At 40.9% G+C, this 22292-nt stretch overlaps 1 protein-coding gene across 1 annotated transcript in view; it reads left to right on the plus strand.

The window, feature by feature from the left end:
* Window positions 1–21526, plus strand: part of myh14 (myosin, heavy chain 14, non-muscle) — a 28103-nt gene extending 6577 nt beyond the window's left edge. The window contains exons 5-44 of the mRNA XM_029504525.1: window positions 843–870; window positions 2108–2222; window positions 3191–3202; window positions 4456–4548; window positions 4656–4719; window positions 4958–5056; window positions 5166–5309; window positions 5407–5621; window positions 5702–5854; window positions 6029–6202; window positions 6296–6469; window positions 6589–6703; window positions 8025–8230; window positions 8322–8443; window positions 8836–8905; window positions 8998–9158; window positions 9822–9930; window positions 10220–10351; window positions 10482–10688; window positions 10894–11031; window positions 11132–11255; window positions 11605–11776; window positions 11865–12077; window positions 12235–12379; window positions 12462–12668; window positions 13187–13291; window positions 13463–13615; window positions 13750–13998; window positions 14109–14222; window positions 14309–14407; window positions 14494–14706; window positions 14789–14950; window positions 15040–15168; window positions 15249–15337; window positions 15420–15543; window positions 15639–15847; window positions 16285–16393; window positions 16914–17086; window positions 17288–17311; window positions 17996–21526. Coding sequence (XP_029360385.1) covers window positions 843–870; window positions 2108–2222; window positions 3191–3202; window positions 4456–4548; window positions 4656–4719; window positions 4958–5056; window positions 5166–5309; window positions 5407–5621; window positions 5702–5854; window positions 6029–6202; window positions 6296–6469; window positions 6589–6703; window positions 8025–8230; window positions 8322–8443; window positions 8836–8905; window positions 8998–9158; window positions 9822–9930; window positions 10220–10351; window positions 10482–10688; window positions 10894–11031; window positions 11132–11255; window positions 11605–11776; window positions 11865–12077; window positions 12235–12379; window positions 12462–12668; window positions 13187–13291; window positions 13463–13615; window positions 13750–13998; window positions 14109–14222; window positions 14309–14407; window positions 14494–14706; window positions 14789–14950; window positions 15040–15168; window positions 15249–15337; window positions 15420–15543; window positions 15639–15847; window positions 16285–16393; window positions 16914–17086; window positions 17288–17311; window positions 17996–18185 — 5534 coding nt within the window. The 3' untranslated portion in view covers window positions 18186–21526. The remainder of the gene's footprint in view (window positions 1–842; window positions 871–2107; window positions 2223–3190; window positions 3203–4455; window positions 4549–4655; window positions 4720–4957; window positions 5057–5165; window positions 5310–5406; window positions 5622–5701; window positions 5855–6028; window positions 6203–6295; window positions 6470–6588; window positions 6704–8024; window positions 8231–8321; window positions 8444–8835; window positions 8906–8997; window positions 9159–9821; window positions 9931–10219; window positions 10352–10481; window positions 10689–10893; window positions 11032–11131; window positions 11256–11604; window positions 11777–11864; window positions 12078–12234; window positions 12380–12461; window positions 12669–13186; window positions 13292–13462; window positions 13616–13749; window positions 13999–14108; window positions 14223–14308; window positions 14408–14493; window positions 14707–14788; window positions 14951–15039; window positions 15169–15248; window positions 15338–15419; window positions 15544–15638; window positions 15848–16284; window positions 16394–16913; window positions 17087–17287; window positions 17312–17995) is intronic.
* The last annotated feature ends 766 nt before the right edge of the window (window positions 21527–22292 follow it).

Genomic DNA, 22292 nt, shown 5'->3' on the forward strand with positions numbered 1-22292 from the left:
AGATTGCTAGGTGTGGCACTCCTTTCACGATCATTGAATATTTATTGAGGTCATGATAGTCATAGTATAATAGTATTATACTAGTAACAGCAATACACAACATTATACTGTGTCTCCTCTGTTGGGTTTTCCAATCACATTTAAAATCAGTCATCGATTGAGCAACATCACTGCCTCAGGGTGTCGTCCTAAGATAACAGCACAGGACATATGGCAACTCACTTCCGTCCCCCATGGCATTTTCTAGGTGTGTTACTACAGTCATTGAACCTGTAGGACCAGTATGAATTCTTACAGGCTAAATGTGTGGGAATCTTAAAAGTAGCTGTTAAAAGCAGTATTTAAGACAATATCCACCCAGTGGGCCTCAGTGTTGACTGGTCTGGCAGCCTGGAGAGACCTCTGCAGCTGATGACCTACTGCTGTATGTTACTAATTAGTGACAGAATGATTGACATGCAAACAGCCAGTTGAATGTACAGCTGAGGATTTGAAGACCAGAGCATTCTGCATGTTTGACTCCTTTTCCCGCATCCATACAATGAGTAGGTCTCTCAACCATTCAATGTGATGTGTGAGGTCCTGTGGAGGTGTCCAGAGCATTTCATCAGTACGAAGGAAGGCTCAGTGTAACAAAAGCCTAAACAATGGCATAGATAACATACTCATTCTCGTACAGATTATTACACTGTGTTGTTTTGAGGGATTGTATGATATCTATAAACTCCATCCATCCATTCATTCATTATTCTTTTTCTAGTTGGGGCCAAATGTATAAATCTGTTTACACAAAACAAGGCACGTGCAATGCAGTGATTTGTTTTTTGTTTTTTCATACACAGACAGAGAAGATCAGTCAATCCTTTGCACGTGAGTAGCCTGCAGAAGGACCCCAGTGTGTCTGTGTTCTCTGTGATTTGCTGTGAGGAAAATCTCAGTAGGGGTCACTCTGAGAATGTATTCCTCACTTGAGCGTGTGTGCATGTATGTGACTTCTTTGCTTCCATGTGTTTGATGTCAGGTATATTCCTGCATGCATATATCAATATAATTTTAATGTATTCACATTTGAAGCAACTATGGAACAAAACCGTTGTTTTTCTTTTTTTCTTTTTTCTTTTTTTTTTATTCCACATGATTGTGTGTTTCAAGAAATATTGGAATAACAGAGATAGCTAAGGTCTGAGCTAAAATAAAACCAAGGGTATGGCGTCTGTCTTGACACTGAGTGACCCCAAAAATTAGATATTTCTGAGTGAGTTCTGGGTCATTTTCAAATGTGGTTTGAGTAACTGGCCACGTGACCCATGGTAATAACTCACTGTGCTGACTCATTTAATACTCCCACGCACACATCTATGCAGCTGCAAACACAGCTACAGCTCTGTCGCTTAGCTCTTTCGGGCCCTATTTAATGCCACTTAAATAATTGTTGCGATATTTGTTGCTATTATCTATGTAGTGCTGATGGTATTTATTGTTTCAAAGTAAAATTTTACTATTGTAATTTAAATAATGTTGAGCCACTGTGTTCTAACTGATATTTAATGAGCCAAAAATCAGATGCAAGCAACAACACAGAACTGAGGCCCTGAGGGCCTGTGATGTTAATTTTGGCTCCTGTCTGTGTCTGTCCATGTCTCCATACATGTTTGCATGAAGACCTACCCTCTGTGTCTCTGTCATCCTGTCTTCCTGCCAGAACCTTCCTGTCATTGTCAACAATCCCACTTTAGGTTCATCATGGTTAGGTTTCTGATGTGTATTTGGGATGAGGTGCCTGCTTCTTTTAGATCTTTTACAGCTGCTATTTTTGCTCCATTCCTCCACATTCTTCTCAAAAACAACAATACTGATGCAGCCTCTATCCGCCACACCTGTTTTCTATTTAGAATTGTCGCTTTGGATGCACAGCATGGGCCCTAAATTTAATGGTGATATGAATGTGTGTTTGGACACTTGTGTATTCCTTCTTTTTAAAATGCTTACATGCATCATTCATATTTTAGACCATGTGTTTAAGGTGGCTCATTATGTAAACACACAAGTGATGCATTGTGCACATGGGTGATCTTTACTTAGTTTTGTATGTATGTCTGTATTCTAGAGGCGAGTCTGGAGCTGGGAAAACAGAGAACACTAAAAAAGTCATCCAGTACTTGGCTCACGTTGCTTCTTCCCATAAGAGTGGCACTCTTGGTAGGAATAAGGAAGCTTTGCAGGTAGGTCAGAGGCCGACAACGCAGGTGTGAGAATGAAAGGCAAGCACCTAGAAAATGGACATCCTTAGAAAAGAAGAGCTTTCTGAGAAAATCAGAGTGAAAATGGAGAAGATGTAGAAAATTGAGTTTATATTGCATATGTTTCCTATAATTGGGTCAGATTGTAATCACTGTCAATAGACTAGTCAAAAATTTTTTACAATTCATCATATTTTTTTTTCTGTGGGAGCACTGGATGTGCCTTTAGCCTCTTGTCTTTAACTTTCTAGCACACTGCTTTACCAGAACAAAGAGATATATCAATCTAAGGTTATTTACTCTTCCATGACACTCATATCAGCCACGTCTTTGTGATTTTATTAGTTCTATTTGGTTCTGTAAAGCATTGAATTTCTTCCATAACCCCGTCTCGATTTACTCAAACGATGTAATTGAATCTGACATTATTGAACTGTATTCATAATAATGGATTTTATCCTGAAAATTTATGTGCACAATGTAATGCATTTTCTTGCAGGTACAGTTAAAGCTCATCTTCTCACCTTCTGACAATCAGACCTATTTTTCCTCTGCATTATTCCTTGCCTACCTTCCTCCCAGAACTTGTTTCCCTTCATTGGCTTCTTGCTGCATTGTTATTCTCTCTTTCCCGCATGTTCAGATGGATGGCTCTAGATCCTTAACAAGGGGCAGTACTATGGTGAACAGGGTGAGTTTGGATTGTGCATCCCTTTGCTTTTCTCTCTTCCTACTTTTTTCTTAATGGACTCCATGATGATTCAGACTAACTCAACAGAGTAACCTCAAAACAGTTATACTGTCACTACTGATGTAGCTCCTCATTATGTTTGTTGTTATTGTTGTCTTATTTGTCTTTTTTGTTTGTTTGTTTATCCTGTTCACCCAACGTTCATCCATCCACCATTTTCCTCTGCCCTTAAACTTCATTTACCCCCACAATTCTTCAGAGTATTGAATATGTGAGTATGAAAATACTTAGACACCTTGGGGTTTTTCATTGGGGATCAGAAATTGTAGAGGTGAAACTTTCCATGTGTAATATTTAGTGTAGCTGATATGATTCCACTTTTTTTGTCAAGAGAATCATATCCCCTGTGCATATGGCTTTTCTATCTGACTTCTAACTGAAGAAAGCCTGGCCCTTCCAGGGCTCTAGTTTTGCCCTGCTTTTTTTTCTCTTTTTCTTTTAATAACCAGTGGACCTAAGGTTGGTTTCCCTTCCCTTCCCAATGCCATGTAAATGCCATGAGTGTTTGTTGAACTGTGAGACATTTCTGCTGCAGAGGTGGCCATTTGAACTTAACATTGTGTGCAATTGCAGCAGAATGAGTGCAGACTTCAGATTTGGAGTGGGTGTGGCTATGTTGTTGCAGCCGTGTGTGTGTGTGTGTGTGTGTGTGTGTGTGTGTGTGTGTGTGTGTGTGTGTGTGTGTGTGTGTGTGTGTGTGTGCGCTGTACACAAATATGTGGTTTGTAGTGTACACATTGTTTGCTGTGCCTTTTGTCACTTGCCGAGCTCTTGCTCTGTGTATATGTGTATATTTGCTTTTAGTGTTGGCCAGCTGACATTCCTTGCCAGATTCTATAATACAACCATCCCCTATAGCTACAGTGACTTTCTCGGCACTGATCACTGGCTGCTGCTACTGCATTGATGGCTGCTGCACGGCCAATGCTCAACTGCAGAAATGCATTACAGTAATGCTAGCAAAACTCAGCCACCATGTAGCTTGTGTATGATTTTAGAACATGCAGCATCGCTCTGCCCTCTTTGCTCTACAACAGTGGTTCTCAACTAACTCACAGAAACGTTGTTTCAAGAGGTTGTCTTTTAATTGTGTAAGGAGTTAACTTTTAATATGTTTAATTTGAAAGACTATTGATGTCTATATTATTCATTGCATAGCTAATGAGGGCCTGTTAATCTTAATGATGTTGAGAATCATTTACTCCTGGGTCTGGCAGTGGTGGCAAATGTATGTTGTGTCTTGTGAACGTCATTTCAGGCCCTAAAATGCACCAATTTGTTTCACTGCTTCTCAAGAATTCGTCATGCATTTCTTTATTTCATATGAATTATCAGTGGTTAGTCCAAAGAGAGCAGCATTAAATGATGCATTTTAGTAGACGGTCCCTGTGGAAGTATTTTGTGTTTTATTTTGTTATCACAGTACTATTGTAAAGCTGATCCAGTGTTTCCTGTGTACCGCAGGGAGAACTCGAGAGACAACTTCTCCAAGCCAACCCCATACTGGAGGCCTTCGGCAATGCAAAGACTGTCAAGAATGACAATTCCTCTAGATTTGTAAGCCGTCACTAAAAGCATTTGTTTGACATGAAATGTTTTTTTTATCACTATCATGAGTTTGAACATTTGCTATCAAAATAAACTAAGGCATCAAACCTCTTCAGGGTAAATTCATCCGCATTAATTTTGATGTGGCGGGATACATCGTTGGTGCCAACATTGAGACCTGTATCCTTTTACATGTCCCCGGACAGATCAGTAGAAGTCATTGCTTTCCAGTGACAGCATTTCCTCGCTTGACACTCTTGCATTATCCATTGATGAAAATATGAGAATTGTTTATATGAAGGTTTTGATCCCAATTTTAAATGGTAAAAAGGTTAGCAATAGAGCTAATGCACAATACTTTTAAGCACCTCAATTACTAAGCATTTGATGGTTGTAGATGTCCTTGACATTAATTTAGACCTCCTTGAAAAGTCTCGTGCCACTCGTCAGGCCAAAGATGAGAGGACATTTCATATCTTTTACCAGTTACTGTGTGGCGCATCAGAGGAAACAAGAGGTGAGCATTAAGAGGAAGATTGTCAGTGATGTGCTGATATTCATGCATATTATACGTTGTTCTTTTAATATCCATGTTATCTCTATTTCACTTGTTTTCTCTTCTTTAGCGGACTTGCTCTTAGAAACTGCTGATGAGTACCGCTTTCTCAGTGGGGGCTCCATTCCTGTTCCTGGTCAGAGTGATTCAGAGAACTTCACCCAAACCATGGACTCCATGGCCATAATGGGGTTTACCCCAGAGGAGTCAATATGTAAGCAAGGGGGTTTGGAGAGGGAAGCAAGAATAAGAATTGTTTGTCTCATCCATATTTTGTTCACTTTCCCTCTTCTTGTCTGACCTCTTCACAGCCATGTTGAAGGTGATTTCATCTGTGCTCCAGTTTGGTAACATTTCCTTCATGAAAGAGAAGAACCAGGACCAGGCCTCTATGCCTGATAACACAGCTGCTCAGAAACTATGCCATCTGCTGGGTATCAATGTGCTGGAGTTCACCCGGGCTATCCTCACTCCCAGGATCAAAGTGGGCCGAGAGTATGTGCAGAAGGCCCAGACAAAAGAACAGGTAATAATTTACAAACCTGATACCTAGAAAGTGTTGAGTCCCTGTGCAGTGAACTTAATAGTGTTTGTTTCTTGATCAAGGCTGACTTTGCTGTCGAGGCTTTGGCAAAGGCCACGTACGAACGTCTGTTCAGATGGTTGGTGCACAGGATCAATAGAGCCCTGGACCGCAGACAGAGACAGGGAGCGTCCTTCATAGGGATCCTTGATATCGCTGGATTTGAGATCTTCCAGGTTTGTTCATGTGTTTTCTTTTTGCTTATTTTTTTATATTGGATCAAGGCTTATAGAAGCATTTAGCTGATTGTGATAGAAGGATAAGAAAATGAAAATTAATGCCATATTCGATTCTGTCACTTGATTAAGTTATTGAATCTTTAGCTGCTTTCTGAAATTCCTCCTCTGTAGCTTAACTCCTTCGAGCAGCTATGCATCAACTACACCAACGAGAAGCTCCAGCAGCTCTTCAACCACACAATGTTCATCCTGGAGCAGGAAGAATACCAGCGGGAGGGCATCGAGTGGAACTTCATTGACTTTGGCTTGGACTTACAGCCCTGCATTGACCTCATTGAGAGACCAGTAAAAACACATTAATATATTTTAAACACTGTGATCTTCAATAAAGAAAACAAAACACATTTCACTTGCAATTAATGTTGGTGTTTTTGTCAGGCCCACCCACCTGGTGTTCTGGCCCTGTTGGATGAGGAGTGCTGGTTCCCCCGAGCAACAGACCGCTCATTTGTGGAGAAGCTGTCTGCTGAACAAGGCAGCCATCCAAAATTCTTTAAATCAAAACAGCCACGTGGAGAAGCTGACTTTTCAATTATTCACTATGCTGGAAAGGTATCCCTCTGTTTTTCATGCCAATCAGCTGTTTTTCCATAGTTACCCCCAAAATGCATGTTTTTCCCAGGCAGTTCATCTGACCCTTTGTTTGCCCCGTTGGGCCTCCCCACTCTCAGGTGGATTACAAGGCAGATGATTGGTTGGTGAAGAACATGGATCCTCTCAACGACAATGTGGCATCTCTGCTCCATCAATCATCAGATCATTTTGTCTCAGAGCTGTGGAAAGAGGGTGAGATATAAACATCTGTTCTCTTTTCTGTATCCTACAGACCCTCTAACTGTCTTGTATACTTAGTATGTGTATAGTATGAAAAAAGGTTTTTTTTTTTCTTCAAATTATGAAATATACTTTTAACAATATATTTTAACATTTATTGTACACAATGCACTAATCTGAACTTGTTACTTTCTCCTCTCTAACATGCACCTTTGCAAACAATTTTTCTGTTGTTTTTTACTCATCTCTTTGTTTCTTTTTTCTTTTTTTGCTTTGGTCTTTTCTCTTTCCCTCATTCTTTTTTTCTTGCTCCCCACTAATTTGGTGCTTACATGGGCTCCTTCTTACCTTTCCTGTTACCTCTCTCCCTGTGCTCTCCTCCCTACATCAGATATTCAAACTCTTCCTCGTGTGTACTTCTTTGACTCCTATGCCACACTACAGGCTAATGGCTCTGACAGTAGGTTTTTCTCCTCCTCTGTGTGTCACGCTCACATTCCTCACACCCACTTTTTCTCACACTACTCAATTGATTTTTCGACCGCCCACTTTTTGGTTGTAGTGTGTCTCTTTGTGTCATTTCTGTTTGTTTTCCAGTTGATTTGTGCCATGGTGTCATATGCTGCTAGTTTTTTTTTTTTTATTATTTTAGAAAATTGTAACTGTGCTGTTAGCTGAGTGCTATTTTGCTCTTTTGCCACTTTTGCCATTTAGTGATAGTGCTGTGCTTGTGTGGTGTAGCCATTAAAGGCAAATTCAGAATCACATTATTGTCAGGCCACTGAATAACACTGACACAAACAACGGCCAGTGAAAGTAAAAAATGTGATCCTGAATCAGCCCTGGAGATGCAGCAAATTTAAAACTTTCCAAGTCTAATTATTAACGTACAAATTGAGCTATAGTTTTTGTGAGGAGTATGACCCTCAATACATTTGTCAACTTTGGGAATTACATTTATAAAAATACAGTTTCAGGATCTTAAACAGACAAACCTGTTATGGCTGTCAAGACATGTCCAAGATTAACAGGTAGAGCAAGACAAGCAGTAACTGTAATGCTCTTCTGAGAATCTGTTCATGTTCTTTGTTTTTTGTTTTTTTTTGGGCCTTGGAAAAATAAACAAACCAATGCATCTCTGAGCTTGACATCCATTGTGAACCATCTGATATCTGCCCAGAGCCATGATAGCAGATGTGAAAACGGGTGTGAATGGTTTAAGCCATCACTAAGCCATGGCATCCCCTCAGGCATAACCATGCCGAATCTTGTCTCTAAAAATACTCATTGTTCACTGAGTTTTCTCAATAATTGCTACTGTGTGTTTCTCCAGTGGACAGGATTGTGGGTTTGGACCAGGTTTCATCAGGAGACAACAGCGGGCCGGTTACATTTGGAGCAGCAGGACTCAAGACAAAGAAGGGAATGTTTAGGACTGTTGGTCAGCTTTACAAAGAGTCTCTCACCAAACTGATGGCTACATTGAGAAACACCAACCCCAACTTTCTCCGCTGTATCATTCCCAACCACGAGAAAAGGGTCAGCCAAGGGGGAAATTTAGAAACATGTGGGAAACTAGAGTAAATGTCTGTTTTGAGTCTTGTCCTTACATACCCTACCTTTCTCTCAGGCTGGTAAGTTGTCTCCCCACTTGGTTTTGGACCAGCTGAGGTGTAATGGCGTTTTGGAGGGGATCCGTATCTGTAGACAAGGGTTTCCCAACCGGATCCCATTCCAGGAATTCAGACAAAGGTGTGTGTGTGTGTGAGAGAGATATTTTTCTATCCCTTAGACCAGGGGTGTCCAAATCCAGTCCTGGAAGGCCACTGTCCTGCATGTTTTAGCTGTTTACTGCTCCAACACACCTTATTCAAATGAGTAACTCCTGATCAGACTTCAGCAGAGCTCGATGACAAGCTGATCATTTGAATCAGGTGTGTTGGAGCAGGTTGAGATCTAAAACATGAAGGACAGTGGCCCTCCAGGACTCCACTCCTTAGACTGGTAGACAACTCATTACCTACCTTTCACAACCACCTGTTCTTGTGTTAATTAAAATGTCTTTAATTCTGTTACTCTCACACACTTTTTATACATTCCCAGTGTCAAACGGTCCCACTTAAAAAATCAACTTTGTCTTCCAGATATGAGATCCTCACTCCTAATGCTATTCCTCGTACCTTTATGGATGGCAAACAGGCATCAGAACTCATGGTGGGTCTTAATTCAGTCGCTATAAACACACAAGCTGGCCTGTGGTGTTACACTGAGAAACTACTGAACACTATGTCTAACCCTTCATTCAGATCAGTGCTTTGGAGCTTGATCACAACTTGTTCAGGGTGGGTCAGAGCAAAGTGTTCTTCAGAGCTGGAGTCCTGGCTCACTTGGAAGAAGAGAGAGACCTAAAGATCACTGACACCATCATTCGCTTCCAGAGTGCGGCAAGAGGATACCTCGCACGCAAGTAAGAGTCTAAACCAACGAGTAAACGTTAACAGAAAGTCTTGAGTATGATAGATTTATTTAGTTTATGAGCTACACTCAGGTATTTTACAGGTAATGTAGAGGGTTTTTACAAAACAGAAGCTTTTTTTTTTTTTTTTTTTTTTTTTTCCCTGGAAGTAGATTGTGAATTATTCACTATACACGAATAAATGTTATTTAACTTCACCCAGTCAACATCACTCTTAAGGAGAAGGAAAACATCTAACTCTAGTGGAGTTTTATGTAGAAAAAGTTCCTTGCTGATGTTTAGTAGGCAGTTTTGTATTTCACTCTGGAAGGAACATTAATATTTAATATTTCCTCGGCCCCTATCAGTGACTCAGGAGTTGCAGGCATTGGCTAGTCTCTGGCACAGAAGCCTATAAACAAAAATAATAAAGTTGTGTCTTTAAAATGAAGCCAGACTAATTAGAGGTTATTCAAAATGAAATCAATAACAAGATTAAATAATTGAAAATTTATTTTACAAAAAGTACATTTCACACACCAAGGCTATTGAAATTTTATTGCGCATTATAAAATGTCTGAAGTGTTCTAAGGGGCGATCTGCCTCATTTTAGAGTGTATATGCACATCTCTTGATTTTTGTTTATTTATTCTGCCTTTCTTTGTTACTTCTCAGAGCCTTTTTAAAGAAGCAGCAGCAGTTGAGTGCTCTGAGGGTGATGCAGAGGAACTGTGCTGCTTACCTCAAACTCAGGAACTGGCAGTGGTGGCGACTCTTCACTAAGGTGCTATAAACACAACACAACAATATCACAACATAAATATAAATATATAATGCAGGCATCTGTACTACTGAAAAAAGTAAATTTTATTTAATTACAGCATTAAAATGTAATGAATTTAATAGTAGTGACTGTGAAAAAAGTAGTAATAGATTGGCACATCTCAGCTCACAATCAACAAAATTAATAAGCAAAGCAGTGACTTCAGAACCATGACAAGGAAACACAAGAAATAACCATTGTGCAACAGAATTGCTTAACCTTGAACTTTGACCCTTGTTCTGGCTACCAGGTGAAGCCCCTGCTGCAGGTGACTCGTCAGGATGAGGAGATCCAGGTCAGGGAAGCAGAGCTCCAGAAGGCAAAGGACAAGCTCACCCGAGTGGAGCAGGACTTTATCGACCTTGACAGGAAACACGTTCAGGTAAACCTCCATCTTATTCAACTGGCTGTCTGTTCCGGTTTTCCCATGCTGAAATCCCTTTGATTTGACTATCCTATTAATCAGTGGCTCATTCAATTCTCCTCTTCTCCCTCTCTCTGTCATGTTCTAGCTGATGGAGGAGAAGGCAGTCCTGGCTGACCAGCTGCAAGCAGAGGCAGAGCTGTTTGCAGAGGCGGAGGAGATGAGAGCAAGGTTGGCCAGTCGGAAACAAGAGCTGGAGGAAGTGCTGGGTGAGCTGGAGAGTCGATTGGAGGAAGAGGAGGAGAGGGGCGTGCAGCTGACCAATGAGAAGAAAAGGATGCAGCAGACTGTCCAGGTTACAATGGATATACTGTTTTTCTGTCATGTATTCATTCACAAAAGCATAAAAAAGTCTGAATTGACAATAAATACGTGGAATAATATAATAATATAATACGTGTTCAAATACGTGGAATAGACTTTTAGCCTTTAGACGCGTTTGCTCTTTTACCACTCTCTCCTGATGTGTTAGCTAAACTAGTCTGTTCTGTCATTGTCAGGATCTGGAGGAGCAGCTAGAGGAGGAGGAAACTGCCCGGCAGCGCCTCCTGTTGGAGAAGGTCACTTTGGAGACTAAAGCAAAAAGTCTGGAGACTGACCTGTTGAATGCAGTAGAACAGAGAGACAGACTCAGCAAGGTGGGCATCTAAATTCACATTTGTGTATGTTTGCAATTTATAGATATTTCTAGTCATATAGTCACAACCTTGTGCGATATTGTTATTTTTCTTTGTGCAGGAGAAGAAACAGTTTGAGGAACGTCTGAGTGAGGTGACCGACCAGCTCACTGAGGAGGAGGAGAAAACCAAGAGTCTGAACAAACTGAAAAACAAACAGGAGGCTGTAATTGCAGACTTGGAGGGTAACTGTCCTAATATCAATCCACAAGCAATCTGTGTATCATTTTTAAGGTAGTGTAATGTACAGAAACTTGAATTTCTATAAAGTGATCACCGTTCTGATGTGTTACTATGGTGGTCATAAAATGACCTTATATTACTTCTATTTAGTTTGAAAAAGACACTTTACACTTTAATGCGTTAACATTCATTTGATGTGATTTTTGTACATTAGAAAAGACGGAAATAATTATGAACTTGTTTCATCCTGTTGTGCCGCACTGTCCTTTGGAATATTATTATATTGGATTATTAGATTTTACCACCACTGATAAAATGTTGGGATTTGTCTCCAACTTGCTCTTTGTACAGAACGCCTAAAGCGTGAGGAGCAGGGCCGCTTGGAGCAGGAAAAGTGGAAGAGGAGGATGGAGAGTGAGTCAATGGAGGCCCAGGAGCAGCTGTCAGATCTGGGCATGCTGGCTGCTGAGCTGAGGGGCAGTCTGGCTCAGAAGGAAAAGGAAATTACCACCTTACAGGGCAGGTGAGACACCAGAGAGTGGATAATAGATAAAATCAAACAAGAAGCTACTTTATGCTGATTTTATTTATGTGTATCTTTTTTCTGGTAGGCTGGAGGAAGAGGGTGTTCGTCGTGCTGAGGCTCAAAGGGCACTAAGGGAGGCCATGTCTCAGGTGTCTGAGCTAAAGGAAGAAGTAGACAATGAGCGAGGGATGAGGGAAAGGGCAGAGAAGCAGCGGCGGGACTTAGGGGAGGAGCTGGAGGCATTGAGAACTGAGCTGGAAGACACTTTGGACACAACAGCTGCCCAGCAGGAATTAAGGTGAATGAAGTAGGATAGGAGTAATCATAAATATAGGCTTTGAAATTGTATATTTTTTCCTTCTGTTGTTGTATTAAGACTCAAATATTTATCAAAAGGGTAAAAATGAGAGAAATTTATTACAGCTCCCTCTGTTTTTCTACTTTTGCCTTTACAGGTCTCGTCGTGAGGCAGAGTTAAGTGAGCTCCAGCGATGTGTTGAAGAGGAGACTCGCCGCCATGAGGTCCAGCTGTCAGAGCTCAGAGTCAAACACAGTGCTGCCATAGACAGCCTCCAGGAGCAGCTTGACAACAGCAAGAGAGTATGAGGACCACTCATCTATACTAAAAACACAAGCATTTGTAAACGTAGATCCTCACTCATCATGTGTCATCGTCTTTCAGGCACGTCAGTCCCTGGAGAAGGCCAAGGGAATGCTGGAAGAGGAGAGGCAGAATTTGACCTCAGAGCTCAAGAGTCTACAAGCAAGCCGCACAGACAGCGAGAGAGGTCGAAAGAGGGCCGAAGGTCAGCTGCAGGAGCTCAGTGCACGCCTGGCTCAGGCTGATAGGGAGAGGGAGGAGAGAGAGGAGCGAATTCACAAGCTACAGGTACAACACAATCTGAAGGCAGTGATTCATTCATTCATCTTCTACTGCTTATTCGTTTACGAGTTGTGGGGGGTGCTGGAGACAATCCCAGCTCGCATTGGGCGAGGGAGGGGTACACCCTGGGCAGGTCATCAGTCGATCGAAGGGCCAACATATAGAGACAGACAGAGACCAACAACCACTCACACTCACACTCAGACGTACCTACAGACAATTTAGAGTCAGCAATGAAACTAAACATGATGTCTTTGGAACGGTGGGAGGAAACCCACCGTCCACACAAGCACAGGGAGAACATTCTCCACAGGCCCCAGGACCGGGAACCAAACCCGCGACCTTCTTGTTGTGGCAACAGCACTAACCAATGTGCCTCCATGCTGCCCAGGCACTGATAGTGAACCCTAAGTTACCACTGTGCTTATTTGTATATTTTCATATCTGGTCGATAGTGCTGTTGGTGAAATAAAGACATTTTTAATAATCTGTTGCTACATCTGCCTTAATACTTTGTCTTGTAGTGTGAAATTGAGTCCCTCTCTGGCAATTTGTCTTCCTCTGACACCAAATCCCTTCGGCTTGTGAAAGAGGTCAGCAGCCTGGAGAACCAACTACATGATGTTAAGGTAACAAACTCATGTGAAGTTGGCCTGCAGGTTATGGGCTACAGTCACCAACGTTTTTTCAACTTTTTACTGTAGTTCAGAGTAATTCAATAATTTAAAAAATGCTTTGAATTGAAAAATTGGTTGCTAATTCAAGAACATTTAGTTCATCCTTATCTTCTCCTGTTTCAGGAATCCCTGCAGGATGAAACTCGTCAGAAGATGGCTTTGACCTCGAGGGTGCGAGCGCTGGAGGAGGAGAAGAATGGGCTGATGGAAAGACTTGAGGAAGAAGAGGAAAAAGCTAAAGAGTTGCACCGGCAGATTCAGACTCACACCCAGCAGGTAAATTAGATCCCTTTCATATTTTTGCTTCTCATTATAATCAATTTCAAACTTCAACAGTTGATCAAAGATATACATTACTGTGGTTGTTGCTCAGTAAAGTTTCAATGATGTACCATCACCCTCTGTTGTAGTTGGCAGAGGTTCGTAAACAGTCAGAGGAAGTGAACACAGCGGTGGAAGTTGGAGAAGAGGTACGCAGAAAACTCCAGCGAGAACTGGACAGCACTATTCAGAGGGAGCGTCAGAAAGAGGAGGAAAAGGAGAGAGTGGAGAGGCAGAGGGAGCGTCTGAGGGAAGAGATTGAGGACATGATGCTGGCTCTTCAGAGAGAGAGGCAGAATTGCACAACTCTGGAGAAGAGGCAGAAGAAGTTTGACCAGGTTAGAAACTTATCACTCTGGCTTCAAAAATCTAGCTACATATTGTTCCTGAAATTGCTTCCTTGGGAATTCCTTGGGACTAACTCAATGTCTTTCATGTTTTTATTTAGTGTCTGGCAGAGGAGAAGGCAGTTAGCACTCGGCTGGCAGAGGAAAGAGACAGAGCAGAAGCAGACAGCCGAGAGAAAGAGACAAGATACCTGGCGCTGTCCCGAGCCCTGCAGGTAAACTATGCAAGAGCAGACAATACAAGAAAGTTTGTCACATATATGTGATTGTGGTGACTGATTTCCTGTGATGGTTTATGTAGGAGGCCCAGGACCAGAGGGAAGAACTAGAGAGGGCCAACAAGCAGCTCCGTGCAGAAATGGAGCAGCTTGTGAACCAGCAGGACGACGTCGGCAAGAATGTAAGAATCTTCCTTATGGGGCTCTTTTCTTGCTGCTCTGTCTCAATCATAACTGCATCACCCTCTCTTACCTTCTCTTGGATTAGGTTCACGAGCTGGAGCGGACAAGGAGGACCTTAGAAACAGAGGCCCAGAACCTGCGTGTTCAGACACAGGAGCTGGAGGAGGAGCTGACAGAGGCAGAGAACTCAAGGCTGAGGCTTGAGGTCACCCTACAGGCACTGAAAGCTCAGTTTGAGAGGGAGATCAGCACAAGTGAGGAGAAGGGTGAAGAGAAGAGGAGGGCGCTCAGCAAGCAGGTAGAGAGAAGAAAGAAAGGAAATAGCTGCACTTCCTGTTGCAGAATCACTTAATTTTCGTATGTCTGCCATCCTATGCCAGGTGAGGGAGTTGGAGATCCAGTTGGAGGAGGAGAGGAGTCAGCGATCTCAGGCTATGTCCTCCAAGAAGCAGCTGGATGCAGAGCTGCAGGAAGCTGAGGCCCAGGTGGAGGCATCCAACCGTGGCAAAGAGGAGGCTGTGAAGCAGCTACGGAGGCTGCAGGTAAAACAGAAATGTCCGCACACATAGGCACTGATTTTCTTGGCTTGTAAATGTTTGATCAGTCTAATATTTATTTTTATTTGTCACAGGGTCAAATGAAGGAGGTTCTTCGTGAGCTGGATGAGACAAAGTTGACTCGAGATGAGGTAATTGCCCAATCAAAAGACAGCGAAAAGAAAATCCAAACCCTGGAGGCAGAAGTCCTGCAACTCACAGAGGTGCGTGTGTTTGATTTAAGATAAAATGTGTTCAATATGTTTATGTTGTAAAAGATGCTCAGAATATTTTCTCTGTGTAGGAGCTGTCAATATCAGACAGACAAAAGAGACAGGCTCAGCAGGAAAGGGATGAGATGGCAGACGAGATGGTCAACAGCAGCTCTGGAAAGTTAGTATCGTTTTACTGCTGATATTGTGGGTCTTTCATTGTGTTTGTATTGCCATTACTAAGATTATTTGTTTTTGCCCAGAACTGCACTATGTGAAGAGAAGCGGAGGTTAGAAGCTCGGGTCAGTCAGCTGGAAGAGGAGCTGGAGGAGGAACAGACCAACTCTGAACTGCTGGCAGAGAGGCAAAGGAAGACAACTCTACAGGTAACTGCACACACATGCCTCCACCACTCTGTGTGTAACCCTCACACACATTCTTGTAATCACACGTGGTCCTTGTTACTCTGTTCATGCTCCAGGTGGAGACTCTGACCGTGCAGCTGCAGGGAGAGAGGACTTTGGCCCAGAAGGCAGAGGCAGCTCGGGAGCAGCTGGAGAGACAGAACAAGGAGCTGAAGACGCGGCTTGGGGAAATGGAGGGAGCCATGAGGGGCAAACACAGACTCAGTGTTGCCGCCCTAGAGGCCAAGGTTGAGTCGATGGAGGAGCAGCTGGAACAGGAGAGACAGTGAGAGAAAAGGCCAAAAATGATACACATAAACACAGACCAACTAAAAAAAACATACAAACAAAAATATAAGTAGAGCAATACATGATTTAATATGTAAAAATTTAATACAATTAGAAATTTTCAAAGTAAATGCATTGTTTTGACTCCTGTAATACAGAGAATAACAATACAAATGCAGTTATGATGAGGCTCAAGCCCATTACATTTTTATCCAATTGTTGTTTTTTTTTTTAATTCAATCCTTAATTCCCTGTACAACAGAGTAAAAGCTTAAGCTACCCATACACAATAGCAGATATAATGAATGTGAATTCTAAGCAGTCCATGGTTTCAAACAAATGTTTCAAAGTGCTCAATGAAGAACACAACTTTTAATCATCACAAATATCTCACACCTGAAGCAGGTAGCATAATAACCTTTTGGTATCTCTCAGGGAACGAGCCATTGCCAACAAATTGGTGAGAAAGACAGAGAAGAAACTGAAGGAGGTGATGATGCAGGCAGAGGATGAGCGGCGACACGCTGACCAGTACAGAGAGCAGGTAAGGAAATTAACATAAGCCTGACTTTACTCTTCACTCTCATTACTCTTAGTTGTTAAGGTGAGCCAATGAAGCTCACACAGAATAGGATGACCAGGGAGGGAGCATTAAACAACCATAATGGGGGCCACGTCAGAAAAAAATCAGTGCTGTTATTGTACCTCAGGGCACAGAGTATTGAAAAATGATCCTAAAATGTATCCAGCTCAGTCCAACCTAATCCTAATCCTCTCCAGGCAGCTGTGTATTCATTGTGAAGGTAGACTGTCCTACACGCCTAAAGTGAAATCGCTTAACCACAGCAGAGAAACTGACCCTCCTCCCAGAATATCATCAGCGATAATCTACCAGATTTAATCTGACTCCTGATCCCTTCCCGTCCACCTGTTTCCACACTAATCTCTCTTTTTTTCATATATACCCATCACCTTCCTCCAATTTCATTTCTCATCCTGATCTCTGCAATTTGCTCTGTCCTTTTCCCCCCTCTTTCCCCTCTTCCCCCTGGATTCCCTTCCAGCTGGACAAGTCAATGGTCCGACTAAAGCAGCTAAAGAGGCAGCTGGAGGAGGTGGAGGAGGAGAACTCCAGATCCAATGCCCAGAAGAGGAAGCTGCAGAGAGAGCTGGAGGAGCTCACCGACAGCAGTCAGACCATGACACGAGAGATCACCTCCCTCCGCAGCCAGCTCAGGTAACTGTGTGTTTTTGTGTGTGTGTGCGTGTGTGTGCGTGTGCATTTATTTGATGATCTTGAATGATCACCTTTGTTTCGATTTGTTTTTTAACGCCAATTACTTGTTAAGATTTGATTTGCTTTTTTCTTTCGTTGCATACATTTGTGTCCATCTAACATTGACTGACTGTCCATCTGTCTGCGTCTAACAACACTCAGCATCCCTGAATGGAGACCGGATAAGTATGTCACCATGTTTTTATTTTGTTTGTTTATTTTTTTTGTGCGATGTGTGTCTGTCTTATGTGGTGAGGAGGAGACTGTACATCTTAAGTTGATGTACTATGTATGTGTGTATATATATGTTGGGGTTTTTTTTTTTGGTTTATACATTTCAGGTGTAGTTTTATTATTATTCTGATGTCTGTACAGAAACTAGGAAGCTACATCCTGCAGCTATTTACCTTCATATAAATTTTAATCTGAATACAGGGAGAATCATTTTGTTTGGTTCTATCCAAAGGTAACAAAATTGGCCCATTCACACCTCTACTCTCATTTTTTGTACAGCTTAAATTGATAAGATAAAATGAACTTTAAATTCCCCGGAAAGGGAACAGCCTGGCTCATAGATGTTTGTTTTTTAAGCAAAGACTAAGATTACCAGCTCTTTATCTTTACTGAACAGACATGTGCATGCAATTATTGTGTTTTCGTCAAACTCTTACCAGAAAGAGCAAAAAAAACAAAGCAAATCATTGTATAATTATTTCTTTAGTTTAGATTTATGAATAGAGCAATAGTAACAAAAGAAGAAAGAAATTTGAAAAATTGTTGGACACTAGAGAGACTGTAATTTTCCAAGGTATCACTGGCCTTCAGTGCGTTTTCAGGATGTTATTTAACTGTGATTCACTTGTTTTTCAGGCGTGTTCCATTGCCTTTGGCAATGCGTGGACGCCGAGCGTTGGTTGATGACCTCTCGTTGGAGAACTCTGACTCTGAGGAGCCCCCAGCCTCTCCGACTCCCTCCTCTGGACTGCCAGGAACCCCGACTCCCTCCTCTGAACACAGTCTGGACCCTCCAGCATCCTTCAGCGTCAACAATACAGAGTGATGCCGATACAGACTCAGTTCAACACACACACACACACACACACACACACACACACACACACACACACACTCACACTCACTCACAGCCTGGACCACTCAGGGGTGAAGGTGTGACATACATGGTACATAACGGTAGTATAGTAGTATAAAAGTAGACAAACTAAGTCATATAGGATACAAACATCAGGCGCTACAACTTTAACCTAAACATTTTTTTCTGAACAAATACAGAAAATGTGTAAAAATTACATTTTACAAAGAGGCAACTGGAATTCATTTTTATTTTGTAACAAATGGACATAAAAAGAAACATAACAAAGACTGGGAATTTCTACACCACATGGCATTGCATCTCTGTAATGCACTGAGACACTAAAATACATCTCTCAAATTTCCAAGGAGAAAGTAATACCAACTCCGTTCATGCTGTATAGTAGTTAGAGAGCAGAATAGTTGCTATGTCTTTTACTTTAGGAAGTATTTCAAAACAAAGCCATGTTTAACCCTTTGATGAGCATTGAGTAAATTTGCAATCTGATCTGATTTCACAAAGGGCTGTTTGAGAATGAAAATACTTCTGAAAGGTGTTAGGACAATCTACATTAATGTTACCTATAATAGCCAACAAGAGATATCATGGAATTTCACCCTCTTTACAATTGTGTTTACACCCAAATGCAATTTGTGATGCATTGATCTCAGTTAATTTTTTAACAAACACAACAAATTAAAGTTTTAATAATCTGAAAATTTGAGAGAAATAAAAAGAAGGACTGACAACGATATCTAGTCAAATTTGTATTGAAACAGTTGATAACAAACTGAGACACATTAAACCAAGTTCTCTAACAATTTCAGCGTATTTGACCATAAAAGGCCGTCTATATGCAGTCTCACCTGCTGCGTTACGCTTGTATTGAATGATATATCCTTTTTCTATACATTAGAAATGCTACATTTGGACAAATGTAGTAGGTAGTATTAGTTAGTTTCTTTAAAGTCTTAACATACTGCTTCAGACGTTTGAATTTGTATAATTTATATGGAAATGAACTTAAGTTATTGATTGCTGGTTGTCTTCTGACTCCATCTAGTGGGGAAGCATGCTAGTCTGATTGTTCCTGCTTCTGCTGGTGCTGATGTCAGCAGGGACCAGGCTACATTCACAGACAGCTTAGATGTTTCAGTCAGCACTACAGGATCAGGTCTGTTTGCATGGAAGACCTCTCTGGTTAAAGTCATTGCTGTTGCAGAAAACAACAGCAGACGTATGGATTTTCTCTCACAGCAACATAACTACCACTGCTTCAATTTATCTTTTTATCAAAAGAAAAAAAAAAACAACCTTTTTTTCAACTGATAAACTTGTGTTTTATTTTGAAAAGCATCTTGTACATTGTACTTTAATTTTTACTGGTTGTGTGAATTTTTGGTCAAACAAAGCTATAATGTTTAACCAAATGGTGGGCGTATGGATGAGAAAAAGGGACATCAATTTGTAGAAAATGTAGATTAGATGTTGAGTAGAGTAGCAGACAGGAGTCGAGACTGGTTTTGTGTTCTGCTGTCCTGCAGTAGAGTAAACTCATCTTCTGCGAACAGCTGCTGTAGAGATTATAGAATTAATGAGTACGAGACTCAGAGCATTTTCACAAGTAGTATTAGATTAAAAAATTACAACGGAGGCACTGAAGAAGGAATTTTTATGACTTAACAGCAAGTGCAACAAAAACAGATTTTTTTTTTTTTTTTTACCCAAAGTAACAAAACTTTAAATGACATGTAGATATGTGCAGTGCAAACCAAACACATGATAAACCCTCTTTGTGAAACCTGGTTTTAAAGATGTTTTTCAAGAAGATAAAACATCAACGGATAGTGAGCCACTATAATCTGGTCCAATCGTCTCTTCAAATTTTCGAAATGATTAAAGTCACTTGCACACTGTCCCTTACCAATAACGTATTGAAATGATGAAGTTAATATTTAGTCATTCTAAGTTTATTTAGGAGCTTTTTCTGTCTCAGCTTTGAGGCTGTCCAGGACATTAGTGTGATGTCTAATTTTGTAGAGACATAAAGAGAAATTAATGAATAGTTTGACATTTGGGTAATTACTTTTATTTAATTCCTGGAAATAAGAGGAAACATCCAGCCTGGCTCTGTCCGAAGCAGCTCAATGATTAATACCTTTATGGATGTTTCATCTGTGCTAAAGCTGAATTGTAATATATATATAAAAGGACTTGAGGGGCAGTCACTCATGCTGAGACTTTAGGAAGTCACTTCTCCAGGCCAAGAACAGTCTGACACATTAATCAAACAAATGGATTTGTCAAAATGCCAAACTATTCCTTTAACTATTACTTTCACCGAGAGAAAATTGCTTAAATTAGAAAGAATATCATTACCACTTTTTTTTTTTTTTTTTTTTTTTTCAATCGGAACTAAAAGATAAAGAGATTGTGTTTCTAAAAATCACAAATTCTGTTTTTCTGGACAGTAGTTTATGGTAATCAGGGTTGTCCTCTCTATCCCCTTTTTCCTCACATTAGTTTTAGCTAACAGGTTTATAATGCACTGAGAAAAGAGGAACAATAAGCATGTGCAGTATTCAAAAGACTTAACATCCCATGTGAATCCATTCAGACGTACCATGTTCACCATAACTCAGTTAGAGAGAAATGAAAACAGCTTAAACTAGTTGAGTCAAGAAAGAGTTTGACTACTGATGGCATGTATTTAACACCCTGTTAAAGGGTTTTATTTTTTATTTTCTCTGTACAATTATTTCATTTCAATAATATGCAATGGATTTTGTTTGAAGCTGTGTTTTGTTTTTGTTTTTTTTTTAAGATATTGTGTAAACGCTGCACTTTACACACTACCGGAGGAAACATGCACAGCTGCACACTGACAGTACATCATGTTTTACCTGCTTCGTCAGGTTAGGTTTTATTGCAAAGAACCAGACATAGCATTAAACCAAATCAGCTGACGTGTCATGTCAAATGTCATCATGATACGGCCTGTCCCTCTTAGCCGTTTAATGTTTTAATCTCTGAACGTGTTAACTTAGTTCACGCCTTGATAGACCAAAATCTGAAGACGTGTGGATTGAACTGCTGGATTGAGAACAGCTCAGTTCTGTTCGCCTGTAGCAAGAGATAAGGCTGTTGCTTCTGGAAATTGTTCACTTTCTCTCTGTGTTGGTTTGATGGCTACTGTGGAACTTGAAACATTTTGGAAACATGTTTTATTGTTTTAGCCTTTTTTTGTTATTAATGCTGTAATTATAAAACATCTGACTGGGGTTAACTTTAATATATGTCGTTGGTTTTGATCTTTGTGTGTCTTGAGCATTTCTTTGCATACACTCACATGTACACTCAAGAACTATCAAAGAGTCCACACAAACACACAAATACATATGTCCCAAGGAAAACAGATAAAGTATCACACATCAATTTTATTTTGTGTTTTAAATATTTGAAACGATAAGCAGGGACATTTCACAGTCAGGACAGAATACCACTGTAAGCCAATGGAGACACAAACAGGTCAAAGGTTTGATGCAGAAATGAAACAATTCAAGCTGGGTATAACAATTTAAATAATATTTAACTGCACAAAACCATCTCAGGTTGAATTGCAAGCAATTTCATTCTAATTATCATCTTTCAATGAGGAATTAAATATTGTTTTACAGAGGAACTGACAAATGATAGTTTAGGAGGTCACGATATACAACACCTGCAATAAATAAATAATCCTACTTCTTGTCCTTCAGAATATCTGTGAACATCCAGCCATCCTCATGTGGGGGTGTTGGTATGAGGCGGTGGTCAGGATTATGGACGGGGGCTAAAAATGATTGCGCAACACCCTCAAACGGTGTGAAATTCAGGTTATTTTCACTGATCGCCATCATGTACGGACTCGGTTCGTCTGCTCGCTGGTATGTCTGCATGTGTGAGACGTCGCCGTAGCTGACTGACGTGGGGAGCTGGTTTTGGGTAATGTCTGAACCTAGAGCTGGTTGGAAATAGTTGAATTCTTTCTCTGTGCTTGGATTAATGGCCTGGTCTCCATGGCAACTAAATCCTAAC

The sequence above is a fragment of the Echeneis naucrates genome, chromosome 6 (assembly GCF_900963305.1).
Source record: "Echeneis naucrates chromosome 6, fEcheNa1.1, whole genome shotgun sequence".
Lineage (NCBI taxonomy): Eukaryota > Metazoa > Chordata > Actinopteri > Carangiformes > Echeneidae > Echeneis > Echeneis naucrates.